Below are 16779 nucleotides of genomic sequence, written 5' to 3'. Positions count from 1 at the left end.
AGTAATGTGGTTGTGACAATTTGCACTATAATGTCATACCCACAAACATTCACAAAGTAGTAACACCAATTCTGTTTTCAAAATGGATGTCATTTATGGATCAGCATATTCAGTAACTTAGCCATAAGGCCCTGCTATAAACCACACACACAAAAAGTGGATACCCATATTTTTCTGTGTATTGAATCACTGGTATATTTTTACTTTATTAATAGAAAGATTTCATGAGTGTGGAGCTCACTGATGGGCATGTAAAAGTCAGCTATGATCTGGGCTCAGGAATGGCTTCCGTTGTCAGCAAGCAAAACCATAATGATGGGAAGTGGAAATCCTTCACTCTGTCAAGAATTCAGAAACAAGGTGAGTTTCTATAGGAATAGTGCACTGTGAACCTTAATCATGCTATCCAAACTCTGTGTACCTAATCATGAGGAGGACCTTGTCTGTAATTTAGGTACTCACGAATTCTGCGAAAAATGGATCCCGTCATTTCTTTAGCTTAGATTATAGGTGACTTGGGTTACACATGACTGATTGAAGAGCCGAATGGTTCTCTGTCATTTTCTTTAGAAACTGAGAGCTTAATTTGAAAGCATAAAACTGTCCTACAACTTGTAAAATTATATCCTGTACTAGGTTTGAAAAGGTTGTGTGCTTTGCTTTCCATCTTGTTTTACCAAGATGTTGCCTTTAGAATGGCCCACTCGTCGAATTTGTAGGGGTGGTAACGCAGCAACTAGGTCTTTGCTTTTTAAAAATGCCAAACTTTTTTATGTGTGCAAGTAAGGAATTGGATAATAATAATGTAACATTTTTACAGTCCAGGAACTCATTAAAATATACTCACAAGCATTACTTCATTTGCTGATATAAGCAGGTATTTTGTTCTGGTGTTAGAGAAAAGGAAACATAGGCTCTAACTTACATGAGGTCAAAAATGTATCTATGTCAGCTCTCATAACCAAGGCAGAAATCCAAATCTGTTAGGTCTTCGTGTGCTGCTACTGTTATTTCAGTATAATTCTCCTAATTCTGTACACTGTACCATTACCAGTATCTGCAAATGAAATTTGATCCTTCTGTTTATAAAATAAAACCTAATTAGTTTTGACCAGACCAGTGTGACATCTCATGAGAATTTCAGTTTAACATTGCACCACCGGTCACTTTCTGCATTTAACAATTAGCCAGTAAACACCCACCTACTATTGCACCAAACCTGAGTGAGGTCTGTGACAAGTCATTCCCTTCAAGGAACGTGTCATCTACAAGGGAGATAGATCAGTACGTAACTCAATGGTGAGAGGATAGAAAGCAAATGGCTATGTCAGAATGGGTACAGTAGGCTAGGAATCTCAGGACACAGATGTTGAAGTCACACCCAGAGGTCAGCTCCCTGAGGAAGGGCCCTGAGGCACAAGCAAGAGTTGAGGGCTTCACTGGATGGACAGCACGTTTGGACATTTCAAGGGGCTGAAAGTTGTGTGAAAGCCAAGAGGCCTCAGAGAACATCATCCGTCATTTTCCAGTTGATCTTCCTTGGAACGTGGAGGCTTGGAGAAACTCTTCCCATTTTAACAAAAACCAGTTAGCGCTTATAAAAGCTGAGTTCTGCCTTATACATTGTTGCCACGTAAGGGAGACACAGGCATGTTTGCCTGGGAGATGCTCCGCAGAATAGTTAAGAAGAATGTTTAACTCCATTTGACCAAACATTTCCCAAACTTTACAATCTCCAAAATCTCTCCATTCCTGCAAGACCAGCATTCTGCTGAACACATTTTGGGAAATGCTTTAATTCATGCTGAGGAGTGAGAATTTCCCATCCCTTTCTGGGTCCTTCTAGCCTGATTCAGAATCAAATTGACATGAGATAGATGAACAGAACAAAATCAAATTAAATTTTGTGCAGGCAGGGAATACACACACACACACACACACACACACACACAGAAATTCAACAGACAGTCAGGCAAAATGAGATATGTAGGTCATTCTGAACTAAGAAGAGGGTAGGGGTCTGGGACTTCAAAGGGAAGAATGCAATTTGTAGGAAGATAAAAACAACAAAAGAGGATAAATGATTGGTAAATAAATGTTGGTTGAGCCATTCAATGGATAAAGGGGCTTTGGTCAAACAGGCCTTGCTGTTTTTCCCAGTCTACCATTGTTCACAGTATCCTGTAGTTATCTGTGATGATATTGCTCTGCCTAGGGCAGGTCCTCTACCTAAATTCTTTTTAGACATTGGCTGGGAAGGTAAAGGGCTCTTCCCCAATACTGGTTTTCGTTTGTTTGTTTGTTTGTTTTATAACTTTTTAATTTTTTTATTAACATATAACATATTATTAGCCCCAGGGGTACAGATCTGTGAATCGCCAGGTTTACACTCTTCACATCACTCACCATAGCACATACCCTCCACAATGTCCATAACCCAACTACCCTCTCCCTACCCCCCAACCCCCGGCAACCCTCAGTTTGTTTCGTGAGATTAAGAGTCTCTTATGGTTTGTCTCCCTCCCGATCCCATCTTGTTTCATTTATTCCTTCCTACCCCCCAACACCCCCAACATTGCCTCTCAACTTCCTCATATCAGGGAGATCATATGATAATTGTCTTTCTCTGATTGACTTATTTCACTCAGCATAATACCCTCTAGTTCATCCACATCGTCGCAAATGGCAAGATTTTATTTCTTTTGATGGCTGCATAGTATTCCAGTGTGTGTGTGTGTGTGTGTGTGTGTGTGTGTGTGTGTGTGTGTATAAAACATCTTCTTTATCTGTTGGTGGTGGACATCTAGGTTCCAGTACCCAATACTGGATTTTGATGGCTTTTTTTTTTCCTTACAAGGTTTTGTTTAAATTCCAGCTAGTTAACATACAGTTATTTATATTTATTAGTTTCAGGTGTAGAACTTAGTGATTCATCACTTACATCAATACCCCAGGGCTCATCACAGCAAGTGTCCTCCTTAATACCATCACTTATTTAACCCATCCCCCCACCACTTCCCCTCTAGTAACCTTCAGATTGTTCTGTATAGTTAAGAGTCTATTTCTTGGTTTGTGTCTTTCCCCCTCCCTGCCATGTTCATTCGTTTCTTGAATTCCACATGTGAGTGAAATTATATGGTATTTGTCTTTCTCTGACAGACTCATTTAGCTTAAGCATAATCCTCTCTAGCTCCATCCATGTCATTGCAAAAGGTTTTGATTGCTTTTTAACTCAAATTAATCTTCATGTCAAAGTGGTCCATCTTGGGGTAGCCTGCCCCTGGCCTCTATAGTTACAAGTAAATCCATAGCCTAACAGGATGAATGTTGTCAAAAGAATTATTGGATGAGGCTAGAGATAATAGAGGCCAGTTCATAAGGGGTCTTGTGAACTAAGCTAATAAGTTTCAACTTTATCCTGAAACCTGTAGGGAACTACTAAGAGTTTTAATCAAGGATGTGACAAGATCAGATTTGTGCTTTAGTAAAGTTTCCTTAGAAAACCTTGGAGGGTAGATTTATGACAATTTCAAGTGCTACTGCAGTCTGTAGTAAACCAAGTGAAGAGTGAGGAGAAGGAAACCATGAGAATGGAAAGTAAAGAGTAGAATGGAAAGATATTAAGCATTTTACAATCAAGGAGCTTTGTGATATATTCAGTGTGGAGGACAAATGTTTTAAATGGGAATGTCAAGAATAATTCCTTTCCTTTCCTTAAATAACAAAAATAGTTTAGTGTAATCACATGGTATTGAAAATAAAAAAAAAACAAAATATGTATTCTGGAAAAGATTCTGAGTTCTATTTTGGACATATTGTAGAAAAGCACCCTTAATATCTTTAGCAGCGTAGGCAAGCTATGTAATTGGCAGGCGATCAGTTGTGTGTACCTGAGGTTTAGCAGAGCTGTAGGAGAGATAGACAGTTCAGAATCATCATGCCATTAGTAGTTAAAGCTGAATAGGGATGAGAAGAGTCATTTCTAGAGTGAGGTGATCCAAAGCCCTGCAGCAAACAGCAGTATTGAAAGGGTATAGTAAAGGTAGATCCCACAAAGGAGGCTGTAAAGAAATAATCAGAAAAAGGAGAAATGAGGAAGCTAAATTTTCAGAAGATCAAAGCAAAGGCAGATTGACCAGTTAGGTTCAAGAATAGTCCAAGCAGGAGATGAATGATGGCTTGAAATAAGAGTTATAATGGGCTTTGACACTAGGGAAATGCAAAATAAATCCACAAGGTGATACCACCATACAGTTACTAAAATGCCAACAGTTAAAAAGACTGAACATACCCAGGGCTGGCAAGTATATGGAGCAAATGGAATTCTTACACTCTGCTGATGAGGATGGAAAATGTATAGCCACAGTGGAAAATAGGTTAGCAGTTTCTTAATAGGTTAAATGTATGTATGAACCAGCCATTCCACTTGTAAGCATTCACCCAAGACACATGAAGCATATATCCATACAAAGATTTGTACCAGGATGTCCACAGCATCTTTATTCATGACATTCAAAAAAACAAAGAAGTAACTAAAACATCAATTAACAGGTTAGTAGATAGATTGTATGTTGTCAGAATGAAATATTATTTAGCAATAAAAATTAATGAGCTCTTAATATGCACACAAAATGGATGACTAGCAAAAAAAAATCTTAGCCAAAGAAGGCATATGTAAAGGAATACATTTATGTCAAATATATAGAACACATAAATGAACCAAGAGTCACAGAGAGCAGATAGAGGCTACAGAGGATGAGGTTATGTAGGAAGACACAGGAAGGAGGGATGACAAAGAGGCATTGGAAGACTTTTGGGATGATGCATAGGTTTAGTATTTTGACTATGTACTGGTCTCATGGATGTAGACATATCTAAAAATTCATTAAATTATATACTTTAAACATAAGCAACTTATACTATGTCAATCACAGTTCGGTAAAACCTTTTAAAAATAGGGTAGATATCAGTGTTAGGAGATGAAATTAGGGCTGTTGACTGATTAAATGTGGAATGGTGAGGGCACAGGCAGGATGAGTCTCTAATGTAGGAGTCTGGGTGGGCGTCATATTGTCACCAAATAAATCATATAGATTCAGGAGTAGAAAAATAATCATTTTGACTTGGAGTATGTTTAGTTTGAAGTACTGAGAAGGTATACAGATGATGCTGCCTCATCTGTGGAATGTGGGTTTCTAAGCAAAAGTCAGGTCCAGGCATATATATTTCTGAATTGACAACATATAGTAAGTAGATATAAACTAGAGGTTACCTGAATGGCTAAAACCCGACAAGTGGCCAAATGAAGACACATTAGGGAATAGAACACTTTAGAAGTGTTCAAGGAAATTAGTCACAGAGAAGGAAATTGAGAATGAGGCTGGAAAGGTACAAGAAGCCAGAGAGCCTGGCATTATGGAAGCCAAAAGAGGACATTTCCTGAAGGAAGGAATTGTGAACAATATCAAATACTGCATAGACAGGGAAAAAGATAAAGACCAAAAGACTCCACTGGGTTTGGATGTGGGGGGGTCCCTGCAGATTTGAGCAAGATTAGTTGCTTGGAGCAGTAGGATAGGAATTCAAATAAGCCTCCAGCCATGCGACCCTTCCTTCTTTTTAGTGCCCAGGTTAGTTGTTTTATATGAGTTGTTCTTAGGGGCGTTATAGAAGCACTGTCCCTGGTAATTCAGAAACATTCCATCGGGGACATTGGGCACCTTCCCAAAGAGTCAGTTTAGTAGATCCACGGCCACCACGTGGGGTGCGCCATATCTCTCAAGTGCGCCAATATGGACACAAGATGGAGAATGATCATTCGATTTTCACTGAGCTGAGAGAAAAAAAAGGAATTACCAAAGTAACAATTCACTTACAACAACTCAGCATTGATTACAAAATACTTGCTAAGACCCTACTCTTTGTCTAGTATTTAATAAAATCCTTATTTCCCTGCTTACCCATAAATGATGTCTGAGCTCATCAACTCTGAAATCTTATGTGAACAGCTATTCTGTAAGGGGAAGAAATAGGGCAGGAAATAAGAGCAACTGTTAGCATTTCACAGCAGAACCCACTTCGTTGCTCTCGAAGGAGAGAGTAAAGTCCTTCCTTTAACTCAGTAAAAATATGCCATCCTGTGTCTCTCTGCTGGAGCTAACACTTGGGCCAGTGAGTTTCAATTCAAGGTATTTTCTGCTCTTTAATCAGTTTTTCTTAGAATCGTTTCTAAAAATGCATATATTCACTCAGGGATAAGGGGGAGAACTACCTCCAGTCACTGGCTTGCCTGTGATAGAGAGCAGAATCTCATTTTCACAGACACCATTAAAATATGCACCAGATCTGTAGAAAGAGGCTATTTTCATGTCCCACTCAACAGCTCCATATGAAAACTTCTTTGCTGATCTGGATAAAAAGGAGTATGTTGAAAAAGTCTTAAAAATGGTTTTATAATTTTTTTTAAATTTGAGCCACTGGTCTGATCAAAAACACATGTGCAAATAAAATTAATATATATATTAAAATAATTAAATTTTAAATCTTGACTTGCTAAGTATTTTTTAATTGGACAATTATTTAACAACTTTTTTTGTTGTTTGTTTTTACAAAGCTCTACTTTGAGGATTTGAGGTATTCATTGGTTTGGTATTTTATTTTGATCATTTATTAATAAGATAATTATGTTTGATTTTATTGAAGATACTTTCTACAGATTACAGTGGAATTTTAGAGTTTGATATTTTTCTTTGTCTTTCAAAGAACACTATTCTAAAAGATGATGTGTTAATTAAGGGGAAAAATAATGCTCCATGGTCAAATAAATTTGGGAAATACTTATTGCTCTATATCCCCCTGTTGGAGCATTACATTGAATATTGGTATGTTGAAAGATCTGGGTAGTCTTAAAATTAAAATACATATTTAATTTTGCCTAACCCAATGTTTGTCATATTTATTTGAACCAGGAACATCCAGGAATCTAGTGTTCCAAAGAATAAACATTTAGAAATACCCTCATAATCCACTGGTTCAAATAGCCATTTTCAGACCCTTGCTAATTCAGATTCAATACCAGGCAAAGATTTAGAGACCAAATCTGTCATGTTAATGAACTGATGCCTCAATATTCATCCAGGGTCCAAAATATATAAAGCAGTTAAAGGCTGGGCCTAAGCAAATATTATGCTGAGAAAGCACATAGTTCAGAAAGAGTCTAGCCTGACTCTTAAAAATGAAGGGGAGAAAATCAATGAGATAAGGGGTTCCTTTCTGCTTTCTGAACAAAACAGTTTAAACAAGGAAATGCCTCTCTTCTTTCCTTTGCCTGACTGTTATTTTTATGCCCTTTTTGTGGCTGGTTTAATAATTTATTTTATCAATGTCATTGTTTCTGCAGCTATTAAACAGATGTGTATAGTACAGATGCTTGAAAACATCCATGTCAATTTGAGAATGAAAATAAATTTATCTTGAAGTAACAGTGATTATACAGATGTGGTTGGTCTTTCTCAAGTAAGCATTTTCTTTCCTTTACAGCCAACATATCAATTGTAGATATAGATTCTAACCAGGAGGAGAACATAGCAACTTCATCTTCTGGAAACAACTTTGGTCTTGACTTGAAAGCAGATGACAAAATATATTTTGGTGGTCTGCCAACACTGAGAAACTTGAGGTAATTTAGTGTATATTTAGAGCTCAGGATTAAGTTTTAATTAAATGGCCACTCTGCTCACTAGAGTTCTGAAGTTTAATTACAGCAGGAATGTCACATAACCTTTAGTTGCAGAAAGGCTTAATTAAAAAAAAAAAAATTCATGTTACATGTTAGAACAACACCAGGATTTAGAATCCCAAGGATTAATTTGATCTCTTTGTTGAAGAGATGGATGGAAATCACTGTTTCCCTCATAGTCACCTGATGAAAAGAATTATAAAAGTAATTAAAGGTGGAAACTAGAGTTGAATGTGCATCTTGTAATTGTCGTTCTCCTTGCACAGTCGCTGGAGGTAATGGCGCACTGACACTACTTAGTGTTCTAAAAATCAGTCAGTGTTCCAGGATACTGTGGGTATAACCTATTTTATTGCTAAGCATTAGCATGCTAATGGTATGTTGGAGCTTTCCCATATGCCTAATGCTAAGGCTATATTAGGTATTCTCGCACCCATGCCAACATTTTTTTTTTTAATTTCACATATGTTTTATAGATAGCAGGATGGGGAGATAAAATTAACTCATAGTTTAATTCAAAAAATAAATGTAAGTAACTAAAAAATCTCAGAAAATGTTTCATATGGTATTTAATTAATTTACAGCTTGTTGTAAAACATCTCATAAGAAATAAAAGTTATAAAGCACTTGATGCTCAATAAATGTTAATTGAATTTAACTAGAATGGAATGAATTGATTTGAGTAAGAGTTTGCTGCAAATGCAGACTACCATGTTTTAAGTTTTTGTTTAGTTTAGTTAGTTTGTTTTTAGGGGTTATAAAAGTCCTATCTCGGTGTTTCTACTCTAAAAAGACACACCACAATTGAAGGGCATGTCATAATAATTGAGAAGTAGGGTAGTCAGTTTTCCTATCTTCCAAATGAGTGGAGGAATTTTAACCTCATTTTATGACAGCTAGCATACTTGGTGGTTCTCCTATTTTCCAAATGAGCAGAGGAATTTTAACTTCATTTTATGACAGCTAGCATACAAACAGTTTTACTCTTCTCCCTGTCCCTAAACTCATAGACCAGGCAACTAATTACCAGTCTTTCCAGGTTTACATTAATAAGCTTCATGAGGTAGATAAACTGATTCTACATTCATCCACACTATAACGTACTAGGAATGTAAACTTAAAGTGTCTGGTCGGAAAAATCATTGCAGAGCAAATATATTTGAATAGTGACATAGTGATTGCTCAAAAATCTATGTATTCAGTCAACAAGTGTTTGTTGAACATTTATTCTGTGCCCATCGGAGGGATCCAACAGTTCCTTAAGTCTAAGATCTATTTTGCAAGATCATTAAGTAAATTCCCTATAAGTGAATTAAATATAGCCAAAATAAAGCTATCAAGGTATTGCTTTATGTATTCTAGTGATGACTTGGTTTTAATTACCATAAGGTGATATTTAGGAATTATCTATAAAGGTGTGTATGTTGACTACGTGGAGGTGGGTTTATGTATTGGTTTTCAGACTACTTAGCTAATGAGTCTGTCACTAAGATGTTTTTACTTGCACAGTTCAGCATTTTATAATATTTCTATGGCATGGCACATTATTCCAATAGAGTCTTTACACATATATCTGTGATTAAGCAAAGAGCCACGCATTCATAGTTTGCTATTATTTTGCCCACAAACAGGATCTTAATATGGTGAAGTTCAAAAGATGAGGTAAACAGAAAATTATTTTTACATCTATTACGTTTAAGCTCCTTGAGAGGCAATGCTCATCAGCTACTCAAGAATACTACGGCATAGCAACGTGTGCATTTTCTCATTCATAAACTAGATTAAAATTAGTGTTTTTCAAAACAAAAATTAAAATTAGTGTTTTTCAAAATGAAAATTTTCCCAAGAGAATAGTATGGATAATGGTCATTGGATTCTCATTTCACTATGATCAAGGGCCTATGTCTATCTTCTGTTCTGTTGATTTTGTTACATTCCCTTTTAAGATCCCTGTGAGATATTTTTTAAAAAGACTTGTGATTAAAATTTATTGTTTTACTAAACAAAAATGCAATTATGATTAAATCGTGTTTTGTTTTGTTTTGTTTTTCTCTCCCCTTTGACCTAGTATGAAAGCAAGGTAAAATTTAAATTATGCATGCCTTCCTCAAGTGCATGGGTTGGGTAAATGTGGCTTCTTAGATAAAAGCAGTGGAGAAGAAGAGCAACACCTGTATAGCTTCATTCCTAGTACATTTCATGAGCAAGTAATGCATTCTGAGAGTCCTCATGCTGTCCTTTACTTACAAAGATGCTGCTGTTTCACCAGCCACAGCCATGAGGACAGATTTCGCTCCGCTTTTCTCAGTGACCCGCGCACAGTGCCCCCTGGCGCCGATACGCAGCAGCACACACGCAAAGGGCAGCTGGTCAGGTTTAGGGGCACAGCGTAGTTCCGTGGAACAGAACAAAGTATCCTGATGGGTTGAATCCTGGACCCCGATCTCTGTAGCCCCATGCTTTCTGCTGAACTACCAGCCTGTGCTCCCAAATGCTCACCACTGCCTTGCTGCTTTTTGCCAGCCTGCAAATGCGCACACGTTTACAGGGCCCTTGCATCACTTGCAAAGCTGCTTATCTATCGTTGTGTTTATTTAGAATGATCTATGAAATCAGATAAAAAGGAACCTCTGGAACTATTGTACCTAAAACAAATATTTGCCTTAATGGTGAAGAGATTTGTGGACAGGCTCCCCAGCTTCCCAGGAGCATTGTAATTCCTGTTTGCAGCTAAGCATTAGCATGAAAGTTATGAACGGCAGGCCTCGGTAAGCGGCTGATCAAACCCCAGAGATGTGCAGGGATGGCACACTCTGGCTAGAGCCTGGTGCTTTGGTATTTTAGAGCCTAACTATGTCATCCTTCTGGAAAGGAGCTAATACAGCTGAACTTGTCCAAGAAACTTTTCAAGCAAAGGCCAGACTTCTAATACCAGAACATAGAATATTCAGAAATGAAAGTATATACCAAAAAATAATCCAAGTTGTTCTATTACCACCTAGCAATGAGCCCAGTCCTGCTGTTTGCTGAGATGGCTCCAAGGCAAAGGCTGGCTTTCAGTGGAAGAATATAAATGTATATATAAATATAAAAGAATATAAAACTCTGGAGTGACACTCTGTCGCTTTGTAGGCAAACAGAGGAAACAGAGGCCTGTGGTTACCATTAGGAGGCTGATCTCCATATGTGATTGCTTATCCCCCGTGCTTTTCCTAGCATCGAGCCGCTAAATCATCATGTTTTGAAACAGTTCCTTGTATGTCCATGAAACAGTGGAGTACAGAACTTTGAGAAGTGACTTACTTTATTGATAAGACCTCTGGAAAAAATGGCAATAAATCGTTCATCCTCTAGAGGAGAATGAACACCTGGAATGAAATTCACCCAATCCTTTCGCTTTATAAATAAGACTCTAAGCAAGATCCTCACTCACCCTCCAGCTGGGTATCTTCTTCATAACAACCAACTGACTGAGCAGAAGGACAAGACCTTGGGAATAAAGGGAAATGATCCAAGAAAATGAAGCAGTTCCAGAGACAGAGAAAAAAAGAAGCAGAACAGATACCTGGCTTGACATAAATCACCTGCTACACTTGCCAGGGTTTGAGTTCCTTTCTCACCTGTTTTTCCTCTTGCCCTGTGTTCTATATTGAGGCAAAAAAGGGAATCCTGTCATCATGGGACCATGAGGAGAGAATTAATCATTATCCAAATAATTACCTTGATGTTGGTTGGACGGGTTTTACAGATGCTTATTAACAGAAAAAAAAAGTATTATTTTTTAACCCAATAGACCTGTACTATTATTCAATAGGGTAGCCATCAGCCACAGTGTTCAGTTTCAATTAAATACAATTAAATAACAGTGTTCAGCTTCTCATTGGCATAAGCTTCATTTCAAGTGCCAATAACCACATGTGACTAGTAGCTACTAATTTGGAGAATGCAGAAGGGAATATTTCCATCTCCACAGAAAGTTCTCTTGGACAGGACTACTCTCAACTAGCCAAAGAACTATCATCACTGACATTATGCTAGCTACTGTTTATTGAGCACTTACTGGGTGCTAGTGTGTTTGCCTTTTCCTAAGAACTAAAGAATAAAAAGAAAACAATCAAATGTGATTTGGGTATTAAAGCCATTTTTAATCTTATTGGGAAAAATATATGTTCTGTACCTTTGGTGGCTTCATTTTGTTATTGCACCTCTATAAAATAAGGACTCTGGGGTCAGTCTGTAAATCCAGCGTTGAAGCATTTTTCTGCATGGTGTAATCCAAAAGGATGTTTCCTAGGCTTTGTTTTAGTTAAAAGCTTTAAAGAGAAATACAATATTATCTTAATCTGCAGCTGCCCCTTGTCCCCCTAAAAAAGTCTGAATGACAAAAATATTTTCTTAAAATAAATGAGCCCAGATTTTTTCCCCTAAATTTTGAGCAAGGTTTTTTTTTTTTTTTTTAACTTTTTTTGGTATGTAGTTTTATTATGCTGCCTATACAATTGTCTACTCCTTGGTACAAAAAAAAAAAACAAAAAAAAAAATAAAATAAAAACCTTTTCATTACGCATATGAAACATTTAAGAAATCCGTTAATTCCTGTACCTTGAATTTAAATTCTGTGCTGAGATTATTTAAAAGAGAGCAGGAAGAACTATATAAAGATTCTTTCTGCAGGATGGGGGTAACATGCACTTAATCTAACCAGTACATAACAGAAGCCGAGTTTGCTGGGTACGTGTGTGCCCGTGTGCATGGGTCGAAATACGTGTGTATACCGTGTGGCCGTTTGCTGTATATGGCTTTTGTCCCGTAGTCACAAACACTATACTGCCATTTCCCTCATAAAGTTGCTTTTCTTTTTCATGTAACTTTTCAACAGACCAGAAGTAAATTTGAAGAAATATTCTGGCTGCCTCAAGGATATTGAAATTTCAAGAACTCCATATAATATACTCAGTAGCCCTGATTACGTTGGTGTTACCAAAGGATGTTCACTAGAGGTTGGTTTGTTTTTAATGGCTTCCTAACACTTTTGTCTCTGATTTCATCTACTTAGTTTGGGGACTCTTACAGGGAGCAGTCCCTTGTTAATATATTTTAAATTCCTACCGATCCTAGTCCTAGCTATGCTTAAATAACAAAGCAAGATTGAAGCACTTCTATAAATTACCAAAATCGCATAAATGTAGGAAATGGTGTGATAAAGACCCAATATTGTGAACCAATTCCCCACATGTGTAATACTCCATAGCATGCATTTTTAATTTAATCTCTCTTCTGGTTCTCTCTTCATTTCCCATACTACTTTTCCTTTTTCCTCATTTCTGTCATCTCTTTTAGATTGATCTTATCTTTGTGGCTTACATGTAACATTATTAGCGGCCTCCAATTTTTTTTCCAGTTTTTCCACATTCCACATCCGCGTTACACAAATAACAAGTAGCCATTTACACCATAAACATTAGTGCATAACATCTTGTCTAGTTTGAAAGTTTGAAAGTCAAACCTCCTTTTCTTTGAAAATGGTATGGATTAGGAACCCTCTACAAAGAACATCATTGACAGGACCGCAAAGTTCCCTGCTGTCAGGTATCTTCAGTAACTTTTCTTTGTTGCTGAAGCAGCTCCTGAGTTCCATTTAATTCCTCTGCCCTGACTCTTCACTGGGGTCTGACTCACAACAGAGAGAAACACACGTCCAGCTCCACTCTCTTAAAATGTCCATAAGTAAGAGCCAACAGTCGTCAGGAAATACTAGGAAGAAGTTTATGGGCATCCTAAAAGTTTGGGTTTTTTTTTTATGTTAAATATATCATGTTTATACATTTTAGATTACCTTGATTTGACAGAACTATCCATTTTAGTGTTTTCCCCAACTGGAATCACTGTAAGGTATGGCTGTAGAATGCAGGGAAATGAAGGGAGAATGAGGAGAAAGAAAAAGTGAATCCATCCCTGAGACATCAGGGGTCAAGGCTGAAACTGAACATTCAGGGTCTTCATAGTTAGAATCTTCAATTTAGAATCAGCCATAGAGATCCGCTGTGAGAAGCTTGGGGATAAGAAATAGGGAAATACAGAACTGAAACTAAGGATCCACACCGGCTTCTTTAAGAAAGTTTTACCGAGACTTTTAATCTTCTGAAGCCTAACTTTTATCCGTGTCCAAAGATATATGCATGAGGATGGAAAACTGTCCAGAAAATGAATAGCCTGTATGTGTGAAAATGATAATTCTGTAAAGGCACTTTTCAGTCACCAGGAATTATTTTACAACTGAAATATGAGGCAGAAATGATGTGGATAAATATTGAAAAGTCTGCACAGTAGTTTTATCTGAACTACCCAAAAGTCTATGATTTGAAAATTGGAAAAGAAAATAGATGATACATTTTACAGTACTTATGTCACTTAACTGGGCCTGGAAGACTGTGGGGGGAAATGTCCTCTGTGAGAGGATGCCTTGCTTTTGCTCCAGCAAAATCCAGGACTTTTATTTATTTTTTTTTAAAGATTTTGTTTATTTATTTGACAGACAGAGATCACAAGTAGGCAGAGAGGCAGGCAGAGAGAGAGGAGGAAGCAGGCTCCCTGCTGAGCAGAGAGCCTGATGCGGGGCTCGATCCTAGGACTCTGGGATCATGACCTGAGCTGAAGGCAGAGGCTTTAACCCACTGAGCCACCCAGGTGCCCCAATCCAGGACTTTTTAAATGAGCATTTGAAGCCCTCAAAATGACCAGCAACATGGGCTTGCTTAACTGAATCCTAGCGCATTCCTGCAATGGAATGTCCTCCTGCCATTAAATGTGATGAGAGGATCTGTTTTCTGAGAGAGATAGCTACTACATATGCAGTGAAAGAAAGAATTTACCAAAGAATGTGCCTGTCAGGATTCTGTTTAAATATGGAGGGGAGGAGAGAGTAAGAGGGCAAGGTTATGAAAAATAAATGAAAGAATGCATGCGTAATGAACAGGTGAATGAATGAATGAATGAATGAATGATAAAAGCTATATGCTTCTACACAGCTTCAAGATGGGGTGATTTTGGCTTTCTCTCCATAAACAATTAGTTGATAGATGGTATCCAAGGAATTATGAGAGTGTTTTCCATAGAGATTTAGAAAGATAGATTTAGACCAAAAGAAAATGTTGTCTGTCAGTGACAGTCATTTGTATTTTAAATCAAAAGTGCTCAAATAAAAGCAGAGATCAGGGGCAACTGGGTGGCTTAGTGGGTTGAGCGTCCAGGTCATGATCTCAGGGTTCTGGAATGGAGCCCTGCATTGGGCTCTGTGCTCAGTGGGAAGCCTGCTTGAGGATTCTCTCCCTCTCCCTCTGCCCTTCCCCTGCTTGCTTGCGCTCTCTCAAATAACTCTTAAAAGAAAAAAAAAGGAGGCCAGAATTTTTATTTCAACCCAATCTGCTCAGAAAGTTCAGTTACACCTGGAAGTATGTCTTCAGTTGCTCCCAAGCTCTCCATGTAACTGTGAGTTTCATGCTTTCCCAAACAATTTATTTCATGGTGACCCTGAATGCCTGGAGGAGGGTAAGTGAGACAGAGAAATTAACTTAAATTTTCATTTCTGATCTTTTCTTCTGTTTTTCCCTTTTACCCACAGAATGTTTACACAGTCAGCTTCCCCAAGCCTGGTTTCGTAGAGCTGGCTCCTGTGCCCATTGACATAGGGACAGAAATCAACCTGTCATTCAGCACCAAGAATGAGTCTGGGATCATTCTCTTGGGAAGCGGAGGGACACCAGTACAACCTCGGAGGAAACGAAGGCAAACTGGACAGGTACCCTCAGACCTCGCTGATGTTGCATTTTCCCTAGTACTTATATAAAACAGTTATTTTATAAGGAGTCTGGTGAGACATTTAGGTTGTATAAATTGCCTTTGTATTTTTAGATTTGCATCATTTATTTCCACTCTCGTCTTTTTTATGGCAGTTCTCTCCACGAGGATTTTCCTTATTGGTCAGCTCTAGGTGTGCAGATACTTGTATTTGCACCTATATTTCGTATGGGCTTAGCGTATCTATGTTTAAGGAGAGAAAGCTTAAAATAAATTCAGATTATAATACTCTTCTCTTGTCTGAGGGTCCAATTACTTACTGTATCTGTAGATATTCTGCAAAGGTCCCTTAAATTCTAATTTGAATTCCTTCTAGGATCAATTTCTCAGTTTTGCTAGCCGATGTGATACAGTCTATTGAAGTCTGACCCACTCCAGCCTCTCTGGACACAGAGAAAATGAACTTGGGGTAGGAGAAGGCAAATAGAGCCCAACCCACGCAAGCAGAGACAGTAGCCTAGGCTCAGGTTCACTCATGACCTGAAGAGAAAGCCCATAGAGTAAGGTGTGAACTTCAATTTTCATACCCCATAGCCATTTGGTTCTGTTAAAAGCAATCTCTAAGGCATCATAACTCTTTACTGCCTTGATATCCCTCCAGCATTTTTGATCTTATGTTTTTAAGTATATGTGTTATTCCATTCAATCTTGTTTTTCTGAGTGAAAGAGTTTATAGAAATTATCTAGGCTGCCATTACCAAAGAATGGAATGCTTTACAAATATGTACTTAAATATGCATGCATCCTTATAAACCAGGCTGTGTTGTTTGTGATTTTATGTGTTTTAAAAATCACATTTATCCTTTAAAACCGAGTAGTCAGTAATATGGTTGACCCTTCAACAATGTGGGAATTAGGGACACCAACCCCCTCACTTGGTCAAAAATCCACATATAACTCTTGACTCCCTAGTGACTTAACCACAAAGAGCCTCCTATTCACTGGAAGCCTTGCCCATAATATACTCACTAGAGTAACATATATTTTTTATGTTATATCTATTATATACTGTGTTGTACACTGTACTCTAAAAGTAAGCTCGAGAAAATAAAATGTTATTACATCATAAAAAAGAGAAATACATATACAATACCATGCTGTATTTATCTAAAAAAAAAATCCACATATAAGTGGGTCCACACAGTTCAAAGCCATGTTATCCAAAGTATTATATAATAAATCTT

General features: G+C 37.6%; 1 protein-coding gene across 2 annotated transcripts in view; it reads left to right on the top strand.

Moving 5' to 3' along the window:
* Positions 1 to 16779, top strand: part of LAMA2 (laminin subunit alpha 2) — a 491254-nt gene that overhangs the window by 431081 nt on the left and 43394 nt on the right. Inside the window, exons 50-54 of one of the 2 annotated variants that reach the window (XM_044249149.1) lie at positions 216 to 360; positions 7540 to 7678; positions 9807 to 9818; positions 12618 to 12738; positions 15360 to 15536. In XM_044249149.1, coding sequence (XP_044105084.1) covers positions 216 to 360; positions 7540 to 7678; positions 9807 to 9818; positions 12618 to 12738; positions 15360 to 15536 — 594 coding nt within the window. The remainder of the gene's footprint in view (positions 1 to 215; positions 361 to 7539; positions 7679 to 9806; positions 9819 to 12617; positions 12739 to 15359; positions 15537 to 16779) is intronic. The other variant, XM_044249160.1, reaches the window with a different exon arrangement.

The sequence above is a fragment of the Neovison vison genome, chromosome 1, assembly GCF_020171115.1.
Source record: "Neovison vison isolate M4711 chromosome 1, ASM_NN_V1, whole genome shotgun sequence".
NCBI classification, from domain to species: domain Eukaryota; kingdom Metazoa; phylum Chordata; class Mammalia; order Carnivora; family Mustelidae; genus Neogale; species Neogale vison.
The sequence above is the reverse complement of the archived record's forward strand: the minus strand, read 5'-3'. Positions and strand labels throughout refer to the sequence as shown.